The sequence below is a fragment of the Furipterus horrens genome, unplaced genomic scaffold (assembly GCF_987537825.1).
Source record: "Furipterus horrens unplaced genomic scaffold, mFurHor1.1.pri manual_scaffold_10, whole genome shotgun sequence".
Taxonomy (NCBI): Eukaryota; Metazoa; Chordata; class Mammalia; order Chiroptera; family Furipteridae; genus Furipterus; species Furipterus horrens.
Window position 1 is genome coordinate 41,382,203 of NW_028327180.1, and position 24,141 is coordinate 41,406,343.

A 24,141-nucleotide genomic window follows, 5' to 3' on the forward strand; every position below is an offset into this window, starting at 1 on the left:
TCTGGCTGCTGTGAATAATGCTGCTATGAGCAGTCATGTACAGGTTTGCTTGTGGATATTCTCTGTCTCTGCCTCTTTTTTTGCCTGTCTTCATTTCCTTGTTTCTGTCTTTCTCTTTTCTCTTTTTGTATCTCTCTTTTTCTCATAGTCTCTCTGTACGTTTGCCTCTTTCCTTCTCTGTCTGCCTGTCCCTGTCTCTTTGACCTTGGGCTGGAGAAGGGGTCTCACCTTCCTCCATCCTTCTCTCCCCTCCCTGCAGCACTTCATGAAGCCCCTGCAACGGTTCCTCAAGCCTGACGACATAGAGATCATTTTCATAAACATCGAGGTAAGCTAGCCCGGCCCAGCCCTCCACCTCATCCAGCTTACCTGGTCTCTGTTTCCCCCACCCCTGGGCTGCTGTCCGGTGGGGAACATCTACCAGACCCATCTGTCCCTGGAGTGTGGTGATTGAGGGTGGGGTAACATAGGGCGAGTGGATGACCCTTCTCCTGGGCCCCAGGCTTCCGCCCAGCCCTCACCCACTCCCTCTGACTAGGACCTGCTTCGTGTGCACACTCACTTCCTAAAGGAGATGAAGGAAGCCCTGGTCACCACTGGGGCACCAACCCTCTACCAGGTCTTCATCAAGTACAAGGAGAGGTGAGACCCAGCTGGCCAGCCTACACTCCTACACCCCAGGCTGGACGTTTGAGAGACCTTGCCCTTAGAGACTGTTGGACAGGGAGGGTTTTTCCTTTGCTCATGGGCAAGGGGCTACCCGTCTCCCTAGCTTTGCTTTTTGTGAGCTAGGTGCGGCTCTGGAAACTCACTTAACCTCTCCGCACTTCTCCTTCCATATCTATCAAGTCAGTGTGGTACAAGAATGTACCTACTAGAGTTGTGGTGAGGACTGAATAAATGCCTAAAGTTCTTAGCACTGGGCCTGGCGCAGAGTATATACTCAATAAGGTTGTTAAATAAATGAACATTCAGCAGAGATGATATGTCAAGTGGTAAGGGCCTCTTGTGCATTGTTTCATTTAATGTTATAATAACCCTGAATGGGAAATACTGTTGTTAAACAGAGGCCCAGCATCACTCAGCTGGGAAAAGGTGGGGCAGGACTGATGCCCAGAGCTGCCTGACCTTGGTGCCGGCCACCATTACCTATCCGGCCACTGCCATCTCTCTTCTTCCCACAGGTTCCTTGTCTACGGCCGCTACTGCAGCCAGGTGGAGTCGGCCAGCAAGCACCTGGACCGTGTGGCCAATGCCCGGGAGGATGTGCAAATGAAGCTAGAGGTTGGGGCCAGGCCCACCTGGGGGCTCTCCCACTCCTTCACAGGCCCTGGGGACAGCAGGGAGGACACTGGGTTGGAGATGGCATTACTTTCTGCTTTAGCCCAGCCATGAGTCTGCCCATCAGAGGCTTGGGGAGGGAGGCACTGGAGCAGGAAGAAATGGACTGAAGCACTGAGCCCTGACCCTAACTGAACCCTGGCTCTAGCTGAGCCCTGATGCCAGGCTGAGGTCCTGACCCTAAACTCAATTCTGACTCCAAACTGAATCTCAGCCCTGGGCTGAGCCCCAATCCTGCCTATGCACCAAGTCTGGGCTAAACTCCAAGTTCACACTGATCCTGAATCTGGACTGAACCCCAACCAGGATCCGTGTGTCCAGTGGAAGCACAGACAGGGCAGCAAGGATGAAGAATCCCCTGTGTGCACTGTACATCCAGCCCCTTTGTCTGCAGTGGGGACCCTCTGTCTCTCTTTCTCTCCCCAGTCCTACTCAGCTGGCAGGCCCTGGACCTCAACAACAGGCCGCCTTCCAGCTGCATCTCCCACTGCCCCTCACCCCTTGGCATTCTACCTTTTTTATTTCCTCAGGGGAGGTAGGATGCTTCCAGCTCTAGAAAAATCCGCCTCTCCTTGCTTACGTGGTTCTCTGGTCCCCCAGGAATGTTCTCAGAGAGCAAACAATGGGAGGTTCACCTTGCGTGACCTGCTGATGGTGCCAATGCAGCGGGTGCTCAAGTACCACCTCCTTCTCCAGGTGCACAAGTCAGGGGACCTCCTGGGTTCTGTGATTATGGCCTTGGCATGTCTACCTCCCTGTGTCGTAGGGATGGGGGTGGGTTCATTGGGGCCATGCCTCGGCCTCCGGGGACAGTAGGAAGAAGAAGGAGCTGGTGGGTCAGGATTATTTGGAAGGCCTCCCAGGAGGAAAGGACAGGCCTGGGTGATGCCTGTCTCCATGGGTCATGCAGGAGCTGGTGAAACACACGCAGGATGCCACGGAGAAGGAGAACCTGCGGCTGGCCCTGGATGCAATGAGGGTGAGTGGTCACACACAGGGATGACAGTCACACACATTCAGGGCAGTGCTGCGCAGTGCCACCCAGACACAGTCACAACCATGGGCAACACCTCCCCCATCACAAAGTGACACACATCCCCTTTAAGGACAGTGACATGCTGTGGACACCTCTTTATGAGTCTTGAAAGCCTCTGGTGGGGGCTGATCCCTACCCAGGCCAGTTGGGGGTTGGGCTGGGTGGGCGTATGCCCAGGCTCACACCTGGCTAACCCCCAGGACTTGGCGCAGTGCGTGAATGAGGTCAAGAGGGACAATGAGACCCTGCGGCAGATCACCAACTTCCAGCTGTCTATTGAGAACCTGGTGAGGGTGTGGAGCAGGGAGGGCCAGGGTTGTAGCCATGTAGGATGGGTGTTTGGTCTCCTCCTTGGTGGCCCCTTGCCAGATCCCCTGCCTACTGCCTAGGACCAGTCACTGGCCCACTATGGCCGGCCCAAGATTGATGGGGAACTCAAGATCACCACGGTGGAGCGGCGCTCCAAGATGGACAGGTGGGTGGAACTGGGCAGAGGGGCAGACCCAGATTCTTAGGTAGGCAGGTGGATGCAGCCAACACAAATCTGGGCAGAGCCTTGGCATGGTTGGAGCCAGGTTCCTAACTAGACGTGGGTGGGGCCACCCAGACCAGAAGATGAAGTCTAGATGTACAGGGCAAAGTCAGCATGGTTGTGTGGTGGAGCCAAGACCAGCAGGTGGCAAGGCCAGCTTAGAACATAAGGATGAGGTCAAGATGGGCAGGTGGGTGTGGCCAAGTTGTCCACGTAGGAGGAGAAGGTAGGAGTCCGATGGACAGCAGAGTGGGCCCTGAAGGTGGAAGATAGCTGGTAGGGACTGTTGGGAGGAGCCAGACAGAGGCACCTGACCCAGCTGCTCCCAGGTACGCCTTCCTGCTTGACAAAGCTCTACTCATCTGTAAGCGCCGAGGGGACTCCTACGAACTCAAGGACTTCGTGAACCTGTACAGCTTCCAGGTTCGAGATGACTCTTCCGGAGACCGTGACAGCAAGAAGGTGGGGCTCTGAGGCCAGAACAGGGGATTCCATTGCTGGAAAGCCCCAGTGCTTGAGACTCCACTTGGTCTTTGGAATGAATGCCTGTGTGTGTCTCAGATGTGAGTGAGTGTGTGTGTGTGTGTGTGTGTGTGTGTGTGTGAGAGAGAGAGAGAGAGATTTTAGATTTACAGATGTGTATTTGGTTCTCCTGGGCAACCCTTTACAATGGTAAATGCATGATTCTCCTGGGGGCAAAGAGGCTGTTACTGGCCCCACCCTTTCCTCCTTACAGGGAAAGGGGTTGGTGGGCATGTGGCCCCACCTCTGCAGGATGGGTCCTTCATTCTGAACCCTGCTTTCCTGCAGTGGACTCACATGTTTCTCCTGATCGAGGACCAAGGTGCTCAGGGCTATGAGTTGTTCTTCAAGACACGAGAACTGAAGAAGAAGTGGATGGAACAGTTCGAGATGGCCATGTGAGACCTCTTCCTCCTCCGTGTTTATATTTTCAGAGGACTCTGTCACATAGGTGCAGGCGCTGAGAGGCATTTCTGAACTCTCGTCTCACATCTGCTTTGATATTCTGTGGGACCACTCTGAACCTCAGTTTCATCATCTGGGAAGTGGGAGAGACAGGCTTAAGACTGTCTGCATCAGCAGAATGCCAAGGTTCTGTGCAAGCTTTGGTTACCAGTGTAGAACTTTTCTTCCTCCTCTTCCTCCTTTTTTTGGTTCTTCCCCTTGAAGTGAAATTCACATAACAAAAAATTAGCCAATTTAAAGTGTACATTTCAGTGGCATTTAGTACATCACATTGTTGTGGCCTCTAGTTCCAAAACATTTTCATCCCCCCCACTCTGCAAAAGGAGACCCTGTACCCATGAATCAGTTACTTCTCGTTACCCCCTTCCAGTTCCTGGCACCCACGGATCTGCTTTCTGTCCCCTCTCATGTCCATAGCAGCATTGGCAAAAAGTATTCACAATGGCCAGAAGTTGGCAATGACCCAAATGTCCATCAATGGATGAACGAATACACACAATTTAATATATCCATGCAATGGAATGGTATTCAGCCATAAAAAGGAAGGGATTACTGATACATCCAAGTTGCAACATGTATGAGCACTTTATTCATTTTCATGGCCAAATACTATTCCATTGCATGAAGTAATCTTCCTTCTCCAGCTCCAACATCTACCCTGAGAATGCCACAGCTAATGGGCATGACTTCCAGATGTTCTCCTTCGAGGAGACCACGTCCTGCAAGGCTTGCCAGATGCTGCTGAGGTGGGAGTCTGGGAGCATGGGCCTGGGTCCTGCGCTTGGTCAGCACTTGTGTTACTGGGCTCCTCCAGCTGTCAGTCCCCTGAGTTGGGAGGTGGGAGGCTCTCCTTGGATCTTAAGCTTCTCCATCTCTCTCCTGCTCTAAAGTGAACCCAGCCCTTCACATTGTGGGTAAAATAATTGGCTGCATCCCTCAGCATCACTGACTCTCCTTTATCTCACCTTCTGCATGCCAGAGGAACCTTCTATCAGGGCTACCGTTGTCATCGGTGTCGGGCACCTGCACACAAAGAGTGTCTGGGGAGGGTCCCTCCCTGTGGCCGCCATGGGCAAGGTACCCATGGGAGAGAGGGCAGAGGTGGGTTTGGTTCTGTGTGGGGCATCTCCCATTCTAACTTTCCTTTTCCCTCCCATAGATTTTGCAGGAACTATGAAGAAGGTAAGACTTCATACTTCTTTCTATGCCTGGAAATCATGGGGGTTGATGTTGGGAGGCCCTGGGAGACCCCAGCAGGGGACATGGCTCTTTGATGGGTGCTCAGATAGAGGCTGAGGAGTGCCGAGATTGGGCACAGGTAGCCATGCTGGCTTTCTTGGTATCTCCCTCCAGGATAGGCTACATCGCCGGGCTCAAGACAAAAAGAGGAATGAACTGGGTGAGTCAGCAGGGGGCAATGTGTGGGGCAGGAGGAAATCTGAATTTTTTTTTTTAAAGAATTTATTTATTTAGAGAGAAGGGAGAGGAGGGAGAAAGGGAGAGAAACATCAATGTGTGGTTGCCTCTCATACACCCCCATCTGGGGACCTGGCCTGCAACCCAGGCATGCACCCTGACCAGGAATCAAATTGGTGACCTTTTGGTTCACAGGCCAGTGCTCAATCCACTGAGCCATACCAGCTAGGGCATTCTGGTCTTTGTTTCAATGATGCTGGCCCAGGGACAGCTCTCAACAATTATATCAATGACCACATAATCTCCTGCTTATAAAGCATTTGTTTCCATCCTAGAAACCTGAAAGGAATGTAAAAATAAACTCGAACTATTCACATGCTTTGTTCAAACCCTATGAAGAGAGTGCATGGAACATAGCAATCCTTGTTAAGATCCTCTTTCTCTGCCATCCACCTTTCTTATTATTCACTGCCTCTTCTACTGATTCTGTGCCACGAAATCTTGTAATATGGTGGGCTGGCCAACTGTTCTCCACGTGGGGGATGGGGAGTTGGGAGACACCGTTTGGCTAACCCAGGATACTTTTTAGTCCAATGGCAGAGGGGAGAGGCTGGGTTCATTCACAAGTCAGTGGTTTTTGTGGAATCACAGCAGTGATGGGTGACTTCTAGTCAGCATCTGTTGGACCATTCAGAGCAAATGGTAACTAAACAGTTGTGTTTCTCATCCTCTCAAAAAGGCTGGTAGTGGGAGACAGACTTCGGTTAAGTTGTGGTGGGTGAATTATAGGGTTTTCTGGGGCATATAATTGGGAGAGCTGACAAATCTGAGCCTTCAGATGAGGAAACATTTAAGTGGACACTTGTGGGATGAAGAGATAGGTGAAGAGGAGGTGAAGAGTGTTCCAGGCAGCGGGAACAGCATGTGCAAAGGCTAGGAGGCAGGAGGGCAAAGCATTATGAAAGAAGTGAAAACAGTTCGGTGTGGCTGAGAAAACTAAACCCTTTGCTAATAGTCATACAGAATCAGTGTAAACAAGTTCATGTCTAGTTACCTATTTATGTTGATATATCTGCATATATGAGTGTGTGTATGTGTGTATATATCCATTATATACATATGCCCTATGGACATGCTCATACACATCACAATATGTGTGTGTGTGCACTTACACATACACTTTTATTGAGATATAAAATATATACTGCAAGGTATACAAAGTGACTAAATCTTAACTGTGTGGATCAATGAATTTCTGCCCATCTGAGCAACATTCAGATCAAGGTATAGAACATTACTATCACTCTAGACCCACACTGTCCAGTATAAATAGAAATTAATTTAAGTAACCTTAAAAATCCTTTTACTCAGTCACACTAGCCACCTTTCAAGTACTCAGTGGCCAATGGTTATAGCACAGATTATTATACATTTCCGTCATCACAGAAGGTTTCATGGGACAGCACTGGTGCTTATACACCCTGCTAGTCAGTACCCACCTACCTCCCAGAGGGAACCACTATCTGACTCTGTCACTGCAGATTAGTTTTGCTTACCCTTGAACTTTATAAAAGTGAAATCATACAGTATGTACTCTTACTACATCTGGCTTCTGTAATTCAGCACAATGTTGATGAGATTCATTGATGTGATTGCTTGTAGCAATAGCTTGTTCTTTTTTATTGCTGTATAGTATTCCATTGCATGATTATATCACACTCTATTTATTCATTTTATTGAGCACATTTGGTTTGTTGCTAGTTTTTGACTATTGTGGACCAAGCTGCTGTGAACATTTTGGTCATGACTTCAGTGGACATATGTTTCAGTTTTTCTTGGGAAATTGCTGGATCACCAGGTAGACATCTGTTTAGTTTTAGTAGATACTGCCAAACAGTTTTCTAAAATGGATTCCCACCAGCAATGTAGGAGAGTTCCAGGTGCTCTCCATCCTGGCCACCGCTTGGTACTGTCAGTCTTTTTAACTTTTACTATCCTGGTGGGTGGTGAGACTCAGGTTTCAAAACCCCTGAGTACCAAGCCCACTGTGGAAACAGAGGGTAGTTTTTTCCCTCCCCTCCAGGGCTGCCCAAGATGGAGGTCTGCCAGGAGTACTATGGGATTCCTCCACCCCCGGGAGCCATTGGCCCTTTTCTACGGCTCAGCCCCGGAGACATCGTGGAGCTCACCAAGGCCGAGGCGGAACAGAACTGGTGGGAGGTACAGGCTAGGGCCATGGGAGTGATGGAGAAGGACCCAAGTGTGGGGTCCTGGGTGTAAGTGACCCTGAGAAGTGGGGTTATGGCCCCTCTGGACTCCAGCCAGGGAAGGAAGGCTGGTCCGGAGGAGGCACGTGGGGAGGAGGGTGTAGGTGGAGATTTCTGGGGCTCGCCTGGCCATTCCGAGCTATCTTCCCAGGAAGTTGACACTGCTTGGCATGTCCTTGGGTTATCCAGGCCACAGCGACAGAGATGGACAGGCAGAGTGGCCATTAGGTAGAAAGATGGACACACACCCTCAAGCAGATGCCTGTAACGTCTCTCTCCATGTTTTTCCCTCCTGGCCTCTTAGGGCAGGAATACAGCTACCAATGAAGTTGGCTGGTTTCCCTGTAACAGGGTCAAGCCCTACGTGCATGTGAGTGCCTCAAGTCTGGGAGTCTAGAGGGGGTTCTGAGGGTGCAGGCAGGATTGCGGAGGCCCCTGAGATAGGGAGGGGCCTGCCCATCATGGCAGGTCATTCTCAAACTCAAGGTTCTGCCAACCTCTGTCCCCATTAAACACTGGCTCCCCATCCCCCTCCCCCAACCCCTGGATCCCACCATCTACTTCCTGTCTCTATGGATCTAACTCCTATAGGGGCCTCATTTGAGTGGGGTCACACAGTATCTGTCCTTTTGTGTCTGGAATCTTTTATTTAGTGTGATGCTTTCAAGGTTCATCCATGTTGTAGCAGGTGTCAAAATTTCCTGCCTTTTTAAGGCTAAGTAATATTGCATTGTCTGATGGACCACATTTGGTTTAACCATTCATTTATGAATAGACACCTGGGTTGTTCCCACCATTTGGCTACTGTGAAGAATGCTGCTGTGTATATGGGTGTACGTACAGATATCTATTTGAGTCCCTGTTTTCAATTCTTTTGGGTCTATATACACAGAAAAGGAATTGCTGTGTCATATGGTAATTCATTATTTATTTTTTTTTGAGGAACTACTGTTTTCCATAGAGGCTGTACCATTTTCATCCTTGCGAGTAATGCAATAAGAGTTCCCATTTATCCATATCCTTCCTTCCTTCCCTCCCTCCCTCCCTGCCTCCCTCCCTCCGTTCCTTCCTTCCTTTTTCTTTCTCTCTTTGTCCTCTCTTCCTCATTCACTCTCTCTCTCATTGTCTCTCACCCTCTCATTATAGCCCTCCTCATGGGCCTGAGGTGGTAGAACTGTCCACTTTTACATTTACTTAGATCAGGGGTTGGCAAACTTTTCCTGTAAATAGTCAGTAAGTATTTTGAGCTTCGCGGGTGAGATACTCTCTTCTGTGACTCCTCAGTTCCACCACACTAGTGCCAGAGCAGCTAAAGTTGACCTGTAAATGAAGGGCATGACCATGTTCCAATAAAAACCAAATTTATGGACCCTGACTTCTGAATTTCATATTATTTTCCCATTCCATACAACATTAGTCTTTAAAAATTTTGTCAGCCATTAAAAAAATGTAGAAACCTCTCTTAACTTGAGGGCCATGCTGAAATAAGTTTTTTGGACCATCCATGCTTTGTTTGATAGGGGACCAGCCTCTCCCACTAGATTCTGGGACTGTCTTCCCAGTGGACGGTACAGTGCTTGGCACAGGATAGGCACTCAGTAAATGACAGTGGAATGAATGGATGGGTGGGTGGGTGGATGGATGGATGAAGTGCCCTGTGGTATGTTGCCAAGCTGGGCTCTTTGCCCTGAGTCTCGGTCTCTGTGTCCCCAGGGCCCTCCTCAGGACCTGTCTGTTCATCTCTGGTGAGTAGAACCACCTTTCTTACTTTCAAGTTGGGGTCCCTCTGGAGTGGGTGCCTGGACTGGGCATAGGAGGGGCCTCCAAACCAATCAGTTATCTATTCTTTGAACCTTGGGCATTGATGGCTGGGTCCAGCCGTACATCAGGGGCTGCTAAAAGAGGGTCCCAAACTTTAGGAGATGTGGTCTCACTGGCAGGAAAATGATGGTGGCAATGGTAATGGTGGTCCCATATTTTTTGAGCACCTACTGCCTATAGAGCAGTAAGGAGTGGAGGTTTACAGTGTTGCTTCTGGAGCCCACTGGCCTGGGTTCAAATCCTGACTCCAACATTTCCCAGCTGTGTGACATTGGGCTGGTAAGTCATCTTCTCTGTGCTTCAGCTTTCCTCTCTGGAAAATGGATTAACACCAATATTTATTGCATAGGGTCATCATGAGGCTTCATAACTGGCACACAATAAGCACTTGATTATCTGTTGTTATTACCATTAGCTATTATGATCACGTTTCATCAATCCTAAAGTGTTCATGTCCTCCCTAACATCTTTTACAATCAATGGAATCTCATTCTTTGCCTAATCTTATGGGCAGTGCTTTTTATTTCATAATGGCCCATAAAAGAACGGTGCATTTTACAATCGTTGACGTCTCAGACTTGATGTAACGCAGTATTATGTCAACACATTTAATTCTCGTAATAGCCCTCTGAAGTAGGTGCTATTCTTAACTCCCTTTTTGCAGAGGAGGAAACGGAGGCTCAGAGAGGAGAAGTGATTTGTTCAACATCACACAGTGAGGAAGTGACAGAGATGGGATTCTAGCCCAAGTTGGCCTGACTCCACAGCCCAGCTTTACTGCCTCTTGAAAGTCATAATAATGCAATGGGCATATGACACCCTTGTTTTCACATATGAGGTGCTTCGACTGCATTATCGCCATTTGTCAAATCCTTATCACCCTCTTTTTAGAAGAGGAAATTGAGGCTCAGAGTGGAAAAATCAGTTCCTGAGGTCACAGAGCAGTTAACTGGCAAAGCCAGGATTCAAACTGCAGTCTCTCCAGGCTGTGCTTGCTCTGTCCTTCCTGCTAGGAAGTGGTCACTGGGGCCACAAATGGGATGAGGAGAGTGAGCCATTCACTGTGGGTGTGAAATTTAAGAGGGTGCCAAAAACTCAGGTGTTGAGATCCACAACATTTTAATGCAATATTTTTAAAAATCAAAAGCAAAGCAGAAAATATCCATGATGAGCAAAACATCAAAATTTTAAATAAAGACAGGATATGACAGGGTTGGGAGTAGGAAAAGGTGAATTGTGTTGAATCAAGCAACTGCAGAATCAGACCTTGTCTTTATTTAAAATTTTGACATTTTGTTCATCATGGATTTTTTTGCATCCATTTTTTAAATTGTGAAAATCACATAATATAAAATTATTCATTTAAGTGTTATTTTTATTAATATTTACATTTATATTACACATTTATATATAATTTATAATTACATATTATCTGTAATTAATACTTATATATTTACATTTATAGAGCATATATTCATATTCACACTTACACATCATCTATAATTATATATCTGTAATTAACACATATGTTACTCACATCTATAGCATAAATACATTCATATTCACATGCATATATCATTTGTAATTATATGTAATCTAATTAACATTTGTCATATATTTACATTTACAACATAAGTGTATTCATATTGACAATTATATTCAGTGGTATTTAGTACATTCACAGTGATGTGCACCATTACCTCTATCTTGCTCAAAACATCTTCATCACCCAAAAAAGAAACCCCATCCCCATTAGCAGTCACTCCCACTGCCTCCCCCAGCCCCTGCCAACCACTAACACACTTCCTGTCTCTGGATTTGCTTGTTCTGGACATTTCCCATAAATGGAGTCACACTGTGTGACCTTTTAAAAAAAAATAATTTGTTTATTTTATTTTTAGAGAGAGGGGAAAGGAGAAAGAGAGGGAGAGGAACATCACTGTGTGGTTGCCTCTCACTCGCGCCCCCAACTGGGGACCTGACGTGCAACCTAGTCATGTGCTCTGACTGGGAATTGAACCAGCGACACTTGGCTCGCAGGCCGAAGCTCAATCCACCGAGCCACAGCAGCCAGGGCTCTGTGTGACCTTTTGTATCTGGCTTCTCACTGCGTGTCACGTGTTTGAGGTTCATCCATGCTGTAGCGGGTGTCGGAGCTTTGCTCCTTGTCATGACTGCTTTTGTAGTCATCATGATTTTTACAAACATTACATTAAGATACTACTTTTTAAAATTAAATTTATTGGAATGACCTTGGTTAATAACATGAAGTTTCATGTGTATAACTCTGTGTACATCATCTGTATATTGCACTGTGTGCTCACCACCCAATGTCTAGTCTCCCTCTGTCACCATATATTTTACTCCTTTTACCCTGTTCTACCCCTCCTCTCAACCCCCTTCCCCTCTAGTAACTACCATACCGTTGTCTGTGTCTATGACTTTGTTTGTTTTGTTCATTCGTTGCTTTCTGTTTCATATGCCACATATGAGTGAAATCATATGGTTCTTGTCTTTTTCCATATGACTTATTTTCCTTAGCATTATTACTTTCCAGATCCATCCATGTTGTCACAAATGGCAGTATTTCATCTTTTATTACGGCTGAGTAGTATTCCACTCTGTGTATGTTCCACATCGTTTTTGTCCAATCATCCACTGAAGGACACTTAGGTTGTTTCCATGTCTTGGCCAGTGTGAATGTTGGCAGCCGTCCGTCTTGAGAGACGATGGTGTAGCTTCTTAAGAGTCTATCTGCACCGCCGAGAATGGCTGTGCAGTCCGACTTGGGAGTGACACGGTATCTGTCTCCTCCCGTGTTGAATCGACATCTTGCGATGACGCTGGAGTGTCCTCTACAGTGAAGCTGAAGCTACAGAGCCTGGGCAGGGTGATATGGAGGGTCTGCTGTTGCCCATGCAGCAGACCCCCCCTCTCTTCGCAGCTGAAGGATCCAAGGGAAAGACGGAGTCAATACAGCTTGGCTTCAGGTGCGCCGCAGGAGTTGCCGGTGTTGACTACAACGTCAAACCGCCTTAGGGACTCCGGCTCCAGATTTTCTGTTGGGGTTTACTCCCCTAACCTTTCCCCTGAAGAGGTATGCCGCAAGGCAGCGGAGGTTTTTTGGAGTCAGAGTTTTCCTTCTCTGGCCAGTGTGAATAATACTTCAGTAAACATAGGGGTACATATATTTTTACTAATAAACGTTTTCACATTGGTTGAATAGAGACCCAGGAGAGGGTTTGCTGGGACATATGACAGCTCTATTCTCAATTATTTTAGAAGCTCCTATACAGTTTTCCACCGTGGCTGCACCAATTTACATTCCTACCAGCAGTGCTCAACGGTTCCCTTTTCTCCACACCCTCTCCAACACTTGTTAATTTCTTGTCTTGTTGATAAAAGCCATTCTAACAGGTGTGAGTGATACCCTCTTGTGGTTTTGATTTGCATCTCCTTAACAGCTAGTGAAGTTGAACAGCTTTTCCTGTATCTGTTGGCCATTTGTAAGTCTTCTTGGGAAGAGTCTGTTCAGGCCCTCTGCCCATTTAAAAAATAAGATTCTTTGTTTTTTGTTGTTGTTGATTTGTATAAATTCTTTATATATTTTGGATATTAGCTCCATTGTCAGAGGCATTGTTTGCAAAAATCTTCTGCCATTTGGTTGGTTGCCTTTTATTTTGTTGGTGGTTTCCTTTGTTTGCAGAAACTTTTTAGTTTGATGTAGTTCCATTCATTTATTTTTGCTTTTACTTCCCTTTCATAAAACCCTCTCTGAGGCCAGGTTCCATTAAGTTTAGTACATATGTCTTCTTCTTTGTGTTTTTATTGTTTTAGGTCTTATATTGAAGTCTTTAATCCGTTTAAAATTAACTTTTGTGTGTGTTGTCAAATTGCAGTCTAGTTTCATTCTTTGGCCTGTGGCTTTTCCATTTTCCTAACACCATTATTGAAGTAGCTTTCTTTTCTCTGTTACATGTTTTGGCTCCTTCGTCAAAAATTAGTTGCTTATATATATGTGGGTTTATTTCTCGGCTCTTATTTTTGTACTATTGGTCTGTGTGTCTGTTTTTCTGCCAGTACCATACTGTTTTTTTTTTTTTAGGGCTTATACTAGTTTATTTCCTACATTTAAAATATCCAGTACAGCCTGTCTAGGATTCATATGTACTCCTGCCAGAAAATGCAGTCTTTTATCTTGCTACTCTGCTCTGCATGATGCCAATTCCCAAGGCCACATCATGCCAATATGGTACTGGAGTTCCAGCCCTCACATTTTCATTCCAGACAGCAGGAAGCAAGAATGAAAGCAGCAGCACCCTTCAAGAACACTTGGAAGTTGTATACATCGTTTTCTCACCCCGTGGCCACAATTAAGTCATAGCTGTAAGGGAAGCTAGATGTCTCTGAGAAGCCTACATACTGTTTTGATTATTATAGTTTTGTAGTATAATTGAAGTCGGGGAGGCTGATTCCTCTGGCTTTGTTCTTTTTTCTTTTTTCCCAGGATTGCTTTGGCTATTCAGGGTCTTTCGTGCTTCTATATATATATAGATATATATATATATCTGATAATTTTTTGTTCTATTTCTTTGAAAAATTCCATTGCGATTTTGATGAAGATTGCATTAAATCTGTGTATTGCCTTAAGTAATATGACCATTTTAACTATGTTGAGTCTTCCAATCCATGAACATGAAGTATCTTTCCATTTCTTTGTGGCTTCTTCAATTTCTTTCAACAATGTGAAATATCACTTATTTGTTATCATTTATCTTGATGGCTGAACTTTTGGCTCCCTGTTTAAACTGCCCACTTCTGGACTCTGCTCATTGCCTCCTCGGGGCTTCTGTTGGTGTCTAAGGGCTGTTGGCTCAGGATGTCACCAACTTAAAAAAAATCACAAGGATTAGGAGAAAAAATGTCCTCCATATAGCCATGTGGGGGTCCAGGCATGGGGGCTCTGTGGACCACTCTCCTTGGTGTGTCTTGGTAGGTACGGTGGCCCCATGGAGCGTGCTGGAGCAGAAAGCATCCTCATCAACCGCTCGGATGGGACATTCTTGGTGCGGCAGAGGGTGAAGGACGCAGCGGAATATGCCATCAGCATTAAGTAATTCCTCCCTCCCTGACCCATCTCCCCTTGTGACCTGGGTGAATGAGGTGCCTGGAAGGAAGAGAATGTACAGTCATGGTAGTCACATTTTACCCAACCCCTGGGGTCCTGGGTGTTAAAAATTTTTTTTTTAATTTCCTTTAAATGACTGACAACCCACAAGAAAGAGACAGGCTTCCTAGGGAACCTCCAAAAGGCACTTAACATCCTCTAGGAAGAGGCAGGACGTCACCTGAACCTGAATCTTGCAGACCCTGTCTCTCATGCTTCTCTGTTTGCTGAGTGCAGCTCCTCTCTCATGGTGACTCACTTCCTCGTAGGTTTTGCAATTTTGTCTTGGAATCTTAAATGGGGCTTTCCCTGTGGGAATCTTTTGCTGCCTGGGTCTCCAGAGAGTTTGCATTTGTTTCTGTGGGATTCACCAACAGGTTTATTCTTTTTTAAGTTAAAAAAAAATTTTAGGTTAATTCCTTAGTTTCCCAAACTACACAGGTGGTTTAAGTTCAAACCTCTGATCATGGCAAAAATGAAATAGAACAAGCATTGCTAAGACACTCAAAATAGAGAGTCAGGAGGCTCTCGGGGAAGTGCGGGCTCTGCACTTGTGCCTCAGTGCTCAGAGCTGCTGTTAAGTTGCTAAGGTGCTAACCTGCTACTAACTCAGCTCAAGGCTGAGCCATACACATCCTGGAACAGCAGGTGGACGCATGTAGACCTAACCTCCTCCTTAGGGTTTTCAATACCGCCCACCCCCCACCCCACTGCATATTTAAAACTAAGGAAGTCCTGGTATCCTAGCCAGCTTCAATTTGCAGGAAAGAAAGAATAACACTGGGGTTTTTGCCTTTACAAACTCAGCCTTTCTTTGTTCTCCCCTGGAGCACAATTTTGGTTGATACCTGAATAATCTGTGTCTCTAGGTCTGCCACGTTTTACTCAGATAAATGCCTTTTGTTCTTTATTACGGCCTGAATCTCTCCTTGGTTGACACCCCAAACCTACATGAGGGCAGGCTGAGGCTATGAGTTTGCGAGGGTGACTTTCTGTTTAGGGGCTGAGACAGACAAACGTTTCACTGTCCCGGCTGTGCCCACCTCTTTCTCTGAGGGCTTAGCTATGTGACAGCCCAGCCTTATCAGGTATAGGCAGGTCTCAGGCCAACTCTCCGCCTTATAGGGACCCAGTAACTCTGCTCTTGTCTCTGTGAACATTGAGACATAAGCTTCTCAGTTCCCAAGATCAGCAAAGTCTTTAGGGTGGCAGTTTTGTCCTCATTTTTGGTGTCTGGGTATTTCCCTTACTTTTTTTTTTTTTTTTTTTTGAGAACTCAGCACTTTTCTCCTCAGCATTTCCAGGGGTTTTCTGTAGTAGGAGGAGGGTTAGTTTTCTAGTTCTCCATACTGGCTGTAGCGACTGTCTCTTCTTCCATGTCATTACGGCTCTGTGGTTCACTATGTTGGTGACACTGTAGGTCTCGTCCCATTTGCTCTAGAACAGCAGTTTCTAACCTCTATCATCTCATGGCACACATAAACTAATTACTAAAATTCTGCGGCACACCAAAAAATACAGCTTTTGCCAACCTGACAAAAAATAGATATAATCTTGGTTCATTCACACCAGACAGCTATTGCTGTGTTGGCTGTTGTCTTTTTTTTTTTTTTTTTTTTTTTTATGACTATTTAAGGGAAAAGAGGTCAGTGCCCCAGACTAAATTAAATGGTCAGGTATCACATGTTTTAAAAATTCTTACAGCACACCACTGTGCCTCCTGCGTTTGAAAATCGTTGTTCTAGAACATCGCTTTCTTTACAAGGTTTCTTGACTTCTCAGTAACCCTGTGAGTCCAGAAAGATCATTCCTGTTGTCTTAGGAAGATCTGAAGCCTTAGAGAAAGAAATGAAGAAATGAAAGCTAGAGCAGAAAAGGACCCAGGGAAGGGAGGCAGCTTCAGTTCTTGGGCTCTAGTGGTCGCCCCATCCCTGAAGTAGCCATGATTGCTTTATTCCATGGTGGGGGCTATAGCCCGGTGCTGAGGCTTGGCTGAGTATAGACCTGGGTCCCCAGCCTCAGGGCTCAGTGACCATCTGACTCTCTTTCACTGCTTCCAGGTATAATGTTGAAGTCAAGCACATTAAAATCATGACAGCAGAGGGACTGTATCGGATTACAGAAAAGAAGGCTTTTCGAGGGCTGACGGTAAGGGCCAACCCTCCCCTGACTCCAGCCTCTCAGAATTCAGGCAGGACCCTCCCCGAAGCTCCATCTTGGGACAACCTCCCTCTTATCCATCCATATTCACAGTGGCCCCTCCAGGGGCACTTTGGATCAATTGGCCTTAAATTCAATCTCCTAATGACCAATGATGATGATGATGGTGATGATAGTAATATTAAGGATAAGAAGTAACAGCAGCAAGCATTTTCAGAGCACTTACTGAGTACCAGACATGTTATAGATAAAATCCCAGTTAATCCCCTCAACTAACACTCTGAGTTCCCATTTCATAGGTGGTAAAACTGGTTTAGATCTCGCCTCATGTCACAGAAGAACGGAGTCCGTGTTTCTGTCGGACTTAAAGACTTAGCCCTGCCTAACCTGTTTAATGATCACCTGAGAATTCGAAGGCCTTTCAAGTGGTATTGTTTCTATTTGGAGTCCTGTAATTTTGGGTTGTCTTTAGGCATTTTAAGCCCATTGGTCTAAGGCACATAGATCTTACCTGTGGTCTGTGGATTCTCAAAATCAAGAAGATGCAGAATCTTGCACATATCTGCCATTTTTTTGGAGAGGGATATTTTAGATTTCACTTAATCTTTATAGGGATCCCTCAGAGGGTTAGGGATTGTTAATTTATTCCACAATATCTTTTTCCCCCTAACTTTTTATTTCTAAAAATTCCCCCCACCTCCATTTATTGTCTCTGAAGAAAATTCTGGAAAGTTACTGGAAGAATGTAATGGACATCTATAAACCTTTCACCTAGATTATTAATATTCCATCTTTTCTTGCTAACCCGTTCTACACACACATTTATTACACACTTGAGTAACTTGCAGATATCAAGATCCTTCACCTATAAATACTTTAGCATGAGTATCTGAAGAGCCGAGACATCCTCATATCTCACCACACTTTTATTATTACACTCAGGAACTTGAATATTGATGCAAAATTATTATCTAGTATACAGTTCATTTTCTAAACTCCTTGATTGCCCTGGTGGTCTTTTATAGTTGTTTTTTCCCCAGGATATAATCACAGATTACACATTGCATTAAATTTTATCTCCTTAGTCTCTTTTAGTTTGCCTCCGTTCCCATTCTTTCCTTTATTTATTTATTTTTTGGTCTTCCATGATACTGGTGTCAACTGATGGTCCTTGGTGCCAGTTCATCGCCATCAGGAATCCCTAATTTGGTACCAGTTCAACAACAACAGGAATTCCCGATTTAGGATGGAGTGAAGAAGGAAAGTTTATTCAGGGCAAAACAACTCAACTGTGATAAAGTAAGGTTATGAAAACAGCATGGCTGTAAGGCATCCCTGGGGCCACGCAGCCCCTGGCCAGGTAATTCTCTGGCTAGACAGCTCTGCTCTGCTCCAAGCCAGCCTTCAGAGTTTCAGTTCTGCCAGGGGAATGTAGCCTTCAGTCTTTGTTGGAAAGGGAGAGTGTGCTCCAAGAGCCACAGGAGAGCAGGCGTATATAGATAGAAGCCCCCATCCCTGGTCCCTGATTGGTCTGTCCTCATGTAAATAAGGACTCCCAATTCTCACAGGTTGGTTCAAAAGGCACTGTCCTGATTGGTCCAATAGAGCTGCTCTGGTTGGTGGGAGCTGCACAGATCTGATTGGATAGGGAAAGCCTCAGTCTTATTGGCTGAAATAGGATTCCAGAAACTCCTCTATAAGTGCTGGCTCAGGTGACAGAAACACAGTTCACGCTGGCAGTTCAGTGCATAGGCAAGTAGTTCGGTGTAGGCTTCTCCCTGAGTGCAGTTTGTATTAGAGGCCCCTGTGTAGAAATGGTTGCTAAGCTCTGTTTCTTTGTTTTGATTTTTTTTGTTTTGTCTTTATTTTGAGCCCATTTAGCCACCAGGAGCCCGTCTTAGTAAGTGTCTTCTTTCTCAGGGTCCACACTGGCAACTTTGGAGTCTAGAACTCTAAAATGCAAACATTTGTTTTATAGAATGTCCCTTAGTTATGACTTGCTTGGTTGTTTACTTATTCTTAGATTCAGCTGGAGCTCTTTTGTAATAAATATTCATAAGTGCAATAAATCTGGGACCTGAATTCAGATCAGTCATATTTCAGAAGCCAGCTTTCAGTTGCTATACTCCACTGCCTCCCTGGGACCGAATTCTCGATCTACCCTTTTCTAGCTGTGGGACCTTACACAAGGAACTTGGCTTCTCTGTGACTCAATTTCTCCACTTATAAAATGAGGGTACCATTTCCATTGTATTCATCTCAGGATTATTAGGAGATTTTGATGATGTGTGGTTGCACCCTGGCCAGCATATATTAGGTGCTTAATAGCATTTATTATTATAATTAATTATAAAAATAAGGCTCCTGGCACTCACTGGGGCAGGTGGGTTTGATTTTGGTGAGCTGGCCATTAGGCAAGTAGATTATTGTGTAAATTTATCATGAAGCAATTTGGTTATTAAAGAAACTGGCTTTAGGCAATGTGCCCTCTTCACCATAAAATGATCCTGGCTGTGTAGAAAGGGAATGAGCTTCCCATTATGAGGAGCATTCAAGGAGTCACTTGAGGGAGACCAGAAGTGGGGGGCCTGCTACATGTGAGGAGATGGATGTGGCTCCTTCCAGGTTTGCCTTCTCAGGGGTTGGCCTGCTAGGATAGCATTTGTCCTGCTGTCTCCCTTCTAGGAGCTGGTAGAGTTTTACCAGCAGAACTCCCTAAAGGATTGTTTCAAGTCACTAGACACCACCCTGCAATTCCCCTTCAAGGAGCCTGAGAGGAGAGCCATCAGCAAACCAGCAGGTAGGATGCCTCATGCTGGGGACCTGCAGCCCCAGCTCCTTCCCATCATGGGGGGGAGGTTTGGGAATACCATGGACATTGCTTCCAGTGGGCATGCAGAGGTCATGTCCGTTGTCATGCGTGTCCCTTTGCCCTTGAGTAGTTTGTGTACTCATTTGCTTCCATGGAAGCTGGGTCAGGGCTAATTTTTTAATATTTGAGAAGTTGAGGACACTAGGAACCAGAATGATCCTTACCTGTACCTTTTAAGCCCATATTTTTGTAACAATATCAGAATTAATGACTGTCTACAACCTTCTACAAAAAGGCAAGTCCTTTTGTGCACTATAACTTCCCCTTTCCTTTGCATCTCTCACCCACAGGATTTGTTGTAATTATCTGGAATGTTGAATATAGTTTGCTATGAATTAAAATAATTATGACATACATTTTAGCAATCCTTTCATAACAATTGCATTTAACTTGCAAATATAGTATCAAGAATTATTTAGACTATATTTCTTGTTTCCATGTTTTTCTTTATTATTAAAATTTCTTTTTTTAAATTCAAATTTCATTTTTCTGGAATGCATTCTAAAATATGTCTTTCAGAAAAGTCACATGGGTTGTATAGTGTCTGAAATTTTTATGTCCAAAAATATTTTTAAAAGAGATACTATTTAAAAATTAATTATTATTATACTGTTTTGATACTGAAAAAGCAAAACCAACATAACATCAGGACTCCAAGACAAAAACTGTTGCTAGTCACATCACCAAATCAAATAAATGTTTCTATCTGCCTGCATGTTACTAATTTGTCCTGGCATAGATATGGATGTTCAATCTTAGCGTATTTGCAAAAATACTACAGATTAATTACAGTGCCACTGATACTGTACTATGAAAAGTTTTCTTTATGTCTTTTTCCCTCTGCTTATCTTTCTTCCCTTTTCTCTCTTTTTTGACCCTTCTTTTGGTCCTTCTTAATCTTTAACACCTTAGAATGAATTTTTGCATATCATTCCTCTGTTTCTTTTACTATAAACATATACAAACCATTTTTTAAAAATTACAGGTGGTATTATATTCTAAATTTGGATGCTGGTTGGGCTGCAAGGATGATTTTGGGAGTATAACTATGTCCCCTTAGAGCACAAGGCACCCAACAGTACACGAAGAAGCATTAACCCTTCACCCTGTTATTACCCTCCTGAGAGCCTTGTCCTCCCACTGCCCCTGAACCATGGGCTAGTGTCTGCCCCAGGCCTTTTTACCTCCTCTGCTCTTCCCTCCACAGCAGGAAGCACCAAGTATTTTGGCACAGCCAAAGTCCGCTACGACTTCTGTGCCCGGGACCGATCGGAGCTGAACCTCAAGGAGGGTGACATTGTCAAGATCCTTAACAAGAAGGGACAACAAGGCTGGTGGCGAGGGGAGATCTATGGCCGGGTGAGGCAGGGCAGAGCTTGGCATCCCAGGCAACCTGGCCACAGTAAAGCTGTGCTGGAATTGTGGGCTGGAGATGGTGGGGAGCGGCTCATGTGGAGGTCTTCCCTGATGAAGGGGAGGGAGGGACATAGAGAATTTCATTCATTAGTGCAACTCGCATTTATTTATTGAGCATCTACTATGTGGCAAGCATTCTGCTGGGTGCCAAGGAGATAAAAATGAGCACAGTAAAATCACTGCCCTCATGGAACTCAGTCTACTGAAGAGGACAAACCTGTAACCAAGCAGTTACAATGCTGAGTGGTCAAAATTACGATGGAGAATCACAGGGCATCATGAGAGTCCAAGGGGACACCTGACCCACCCTAGGACCAGGTCAGAGCAACTTATAGCAGGGCAAGCTGGTTGTTGAGAGTTTTGTGTCTATCTTATTCACTGTAGTATCACCAGTGCTCGGAACAGTGCCTGGCACATAGTAGGTGCTCAATAAATGTTGAGTGCATGAAGGGGCAGAGCTGGGATTAACCACTTTTTCCTTTTGTACTCTTCTGTCTGCTTGAATTCAGACTGTCAGGAGGGACCTCAAGCTTTCTCAAAAAAGTTTGTTACTGCCTGATTTTTATTTTTGTCTTACAAAGGCAGAGAGTCTTCTTTATTTCATCTGTTGATAAGTTCCTAGCCTCTAGAATACTGCCTTGTAATGATTTCTCAGAAATAATTGTTGAATAAAGACAAAAAAATGGATTAGGAACTCACACTTTACTGAGGGGAAACGGATAATTGCTTAGGTGAAGGGTAAGGTTAGTGTGCATCTGAAGACAGGTTTTGAGAGAACTTTTTGGTGTGTTCAGGAAGGTCTGAACTACAAAACATCTCTCCATCCATCCATCCATGCATCATTCCATTCATCATTCCATCCATCCATTCATTCATGCATCCTTTCAACAAATATTAAGTATTTACTGTGTGTCAGGAACTATTCTAGGCTCTTGGCACTTGGTGGTGAGTGAATAAGACACAAAAATCCCTGCCTTGTGAAGCTCACATTGTAGTTTGTGTTGTGTGTGTGTGTTTATGTGTATCTGTGAGACTGATAACAAGCCCATAAATGATAAAAAGTACAACCAATTAGATGGCAGTAAGTGCTGTAGAAAAACTAAAGTGGAAAAAGGGCTAGGAGTGTTGGGGTGAGTGGGGTTTGCAATTTTAAATGGGATGGTTAGGACTGAGAAGGTGACATGTGAGTAGAGAACTGTAGGAGTTGGGAGATGTCAGCTGTGTTTGTATCTGAGAGGTATATTTTCTGGGGTGAAAGTTACAGCAGGTGCAAAGGCCCTGAGGTGGGAGGAAACCTGCCTGGTATGTCGAGGAACAGCGTAGAGACTGCCCTGACTCCTTTCTCATCTCTTTCCAGGTTGGCTGGTTCCCCTCTAACTATGTGGAGGAGGATTATTCTGAATACTGCTGAGCTCTGACATACTGACAGAGAGACAAGAAACTGCAGGCTGTGATCCCAGGATGAGCAGGCTGCATGGCCAGGGACTGTGACAGGTCCCAGCAGGCTGAAAATCTGAGATGGACTATGGAGGGCTTGCGTCCAGTAGCAGGGCTCCTGGGGCGATGCCCTGCTGTGGTTAATTTATAACACACTGATTCCCCCTCGGGTCTCCTTGGGCTGGGGGTGCTCAAGGCAACAGCTTTGAATAAAATGATGAATGGAGGGACTGGTGTTGTTCAGAGGTCCGGGAAGGGGAAGTGCGCCAGGGCGTAGAAAGGCCACCCACCAAACCCTGCTTTCGAGCTTTGTCTGCCAGTTAAAGTAAGACCTGAAGAAGGAAATGGACCCCCAGGTAACAGATTTGGGATCACAAAAACGTAACTCAGTTGTTTGTTTCTAAAATGGAACTTCATTACCATCTGGAGCTCCTCTAATTCTGCTGAGTGGGAGACACCTTATCTGGGTTGGGTCTGGGTCTCCTTTTTCAGTTCTCCCCAAGATCATGTTGGCATCACAGGGGCTTTGGCCCTGGGGTGTTGGGGAGGCCGCTGGGACCTGGTGGTTATCTTCTGTCACCTGCCACCTGCTGAGATGTCATTGCTCCTCCCTCACCTATGGTTCCTCTGTGTCTTCCACATCCCTCTTAGCATATTTAAGACATCTGGCTGTTTTATCCTAAATTGCCGGCTGGAGTGACTCTACATCCTGGTAATTGCCCTGGTGTGGTTATTACTCACAATCCTTCTCATTCTCCGTCTCAGGTTGGGCTTCTCCAGAGGCAGAGCCTGCAACAAGGATTTGGGTTAAGGGAGGGCAGTAAAGTTTATCTGTGAGGTGGTCCCAGGAAGCATCCAGAAGGGAGTGAAGCAGATGAGGAAGTGAAGGGGCCAATACAAGGGGCATTGATGAGCATGTGACATCTGTGGGCAACGGGGACTCAGTCCTGTTGAGGACCCCGGGAGTTGAGGGGCATGGCAGCTGGGGAAGCTACTCACCAGCTTCCATCAGCCATTGCTCAAGAGATGCTTGCCCTAGTGACAGGAGAACCACAGGCGATTTTGGAGCCATTGGCCTGTGTGGGTGTCATCAGAGCTGGGAGCTATGGGTGGGGGCACCGACAGGGTCTGCTATGCTGTCCCTGAGAATAGAGAACCTGCATGCTTGCCCCTTTGCAGCCATCTCTCCACAGTGGATGCCACCCTGTGCAAGGTGTGGGGAAACCCAGGACAGCTTGCTAGAGCCTGGGACCCGCAGGCTCCAGGGACCGTTATTTCATACCGTTAGACTGGGGTGGACTGGTGGAATATAGAGATACATATACCTATCTCTGAGTTTAATGTCCTTTCCCACCCCTCCACGTGGGGGACGCTGATCTATTTTGTTAAGACTTATTTTTTTTTAAATTGTGGCAAAGACACAAAATTTATCACCCAACCAGCTTTATGCATACAGTCAGGGGTGTGACATAGATGCACATGTGTGCCACCAACCTCCAGCAGGCAGAGAAACACACCCCAAACAGTGCTACCGCCACACACAACAAGCGCCCTCCAAATAGATGGACAGACAGACAGACACACCCTCCCCTTCCCTGAGGGCTAAGATGCTCAGTTGATGACATCCACATGTGAAACTGATGGACAAACTTCACACACAGGCAGACAGGCACCCATTGGAACAGACAT

The 24,141-nt window shown here is 45.6% G+C and overlaps 1 protein-coding gene across 1 annotated transcript in view; it reads left to right on the forward strand.

Annotated features, from left to right (window-relative positions):
• VAV1 (vav guanine nucleotide exchange factor 1) overlaps positions 1 to 22,679 on the forward strand; it is a 55,962-nt gene extending 33,283 nt beyond the window's left edge. Inside the window, exons 7-27 of the mRNA XM_090289507.1 lie at positions 260 to 328; positions 539 to 642; positions 1,185 to 1,284; positions 1,942 to 2,037; positions 2,252 to 2,320; positions 2,578 to 2,664; positions 2,767 to 2,852; positions 3,239 to 3,371; positions 3,720 to 3,829; positions 4,541 to 4,642; positions 4,876 to 4,973; positions 5,056 to 5,078; positions 5,250 to 5,295; positions 7,396 to 7,532; positions 7,884 to 7,949; positions 9,293 to 9,324; positions 14,397 to 14,513; positions 16,628 to 16,715; positions 19,413 to 19,527; positions 20,807 to 20,958; positions 22,373 to 22,679. Coding sequence (XP_090145633.1) covers positions 260 to 328; positions 539 to 642; positions 1,185 to 1,284; positions 1,942 to 2,037; positions 2,252 to 2,320; positions 2,578 to 2,664; positions 2,767 to 2,852; positions 3,239 to 3,371; positions 3,720 to 3,829; positions 4,541 to 4,642; positions 4,876 to 4,973; positions 5,056 to 5,078; positions 5,250 to 5,295; positions 7,396 to 7,532; positions 7,884 to 7,949; positions 9,293 to 9,324; positions 14,397 to 14,513; positions 16,628 to 16,715; positions 19,413 to 19,527; positions 20,807 to 20,958; positions 22,373 to 22,426 — 1,884 coding nt within the window. The 3' untranslated portion in view covers positions 22,427 to 22,679. The remainder of the gene's footprint in view (positions 1 to 259; positions 329 to 538; positions 643 to 1,184; positions 1,285 to 1,941; positions 2,038 to 2,251; positions 2,321 to 2,577; positions 2,665 to 2,766; positions 2,853 to 3,238; positions 3,372 to 3,719; positions 3,830 to 4,540; positions 4,643 to 4,875; positions 4,974 to 5,055; positions 5,079 to 5,249; positions 5,296 to 7,395; positions 7,533 to 7,883; positions 7,950 to 9,292; positions 9,325 to 14,396; positions 14,514 to 16,627; positions 16,716 to 19,412; positions 19,528 to 20,806; positions 20,959 to 22,372) is intronic.
• Positions 22,680 to 24,141: the final 1,462 nt, after the last annotated feature.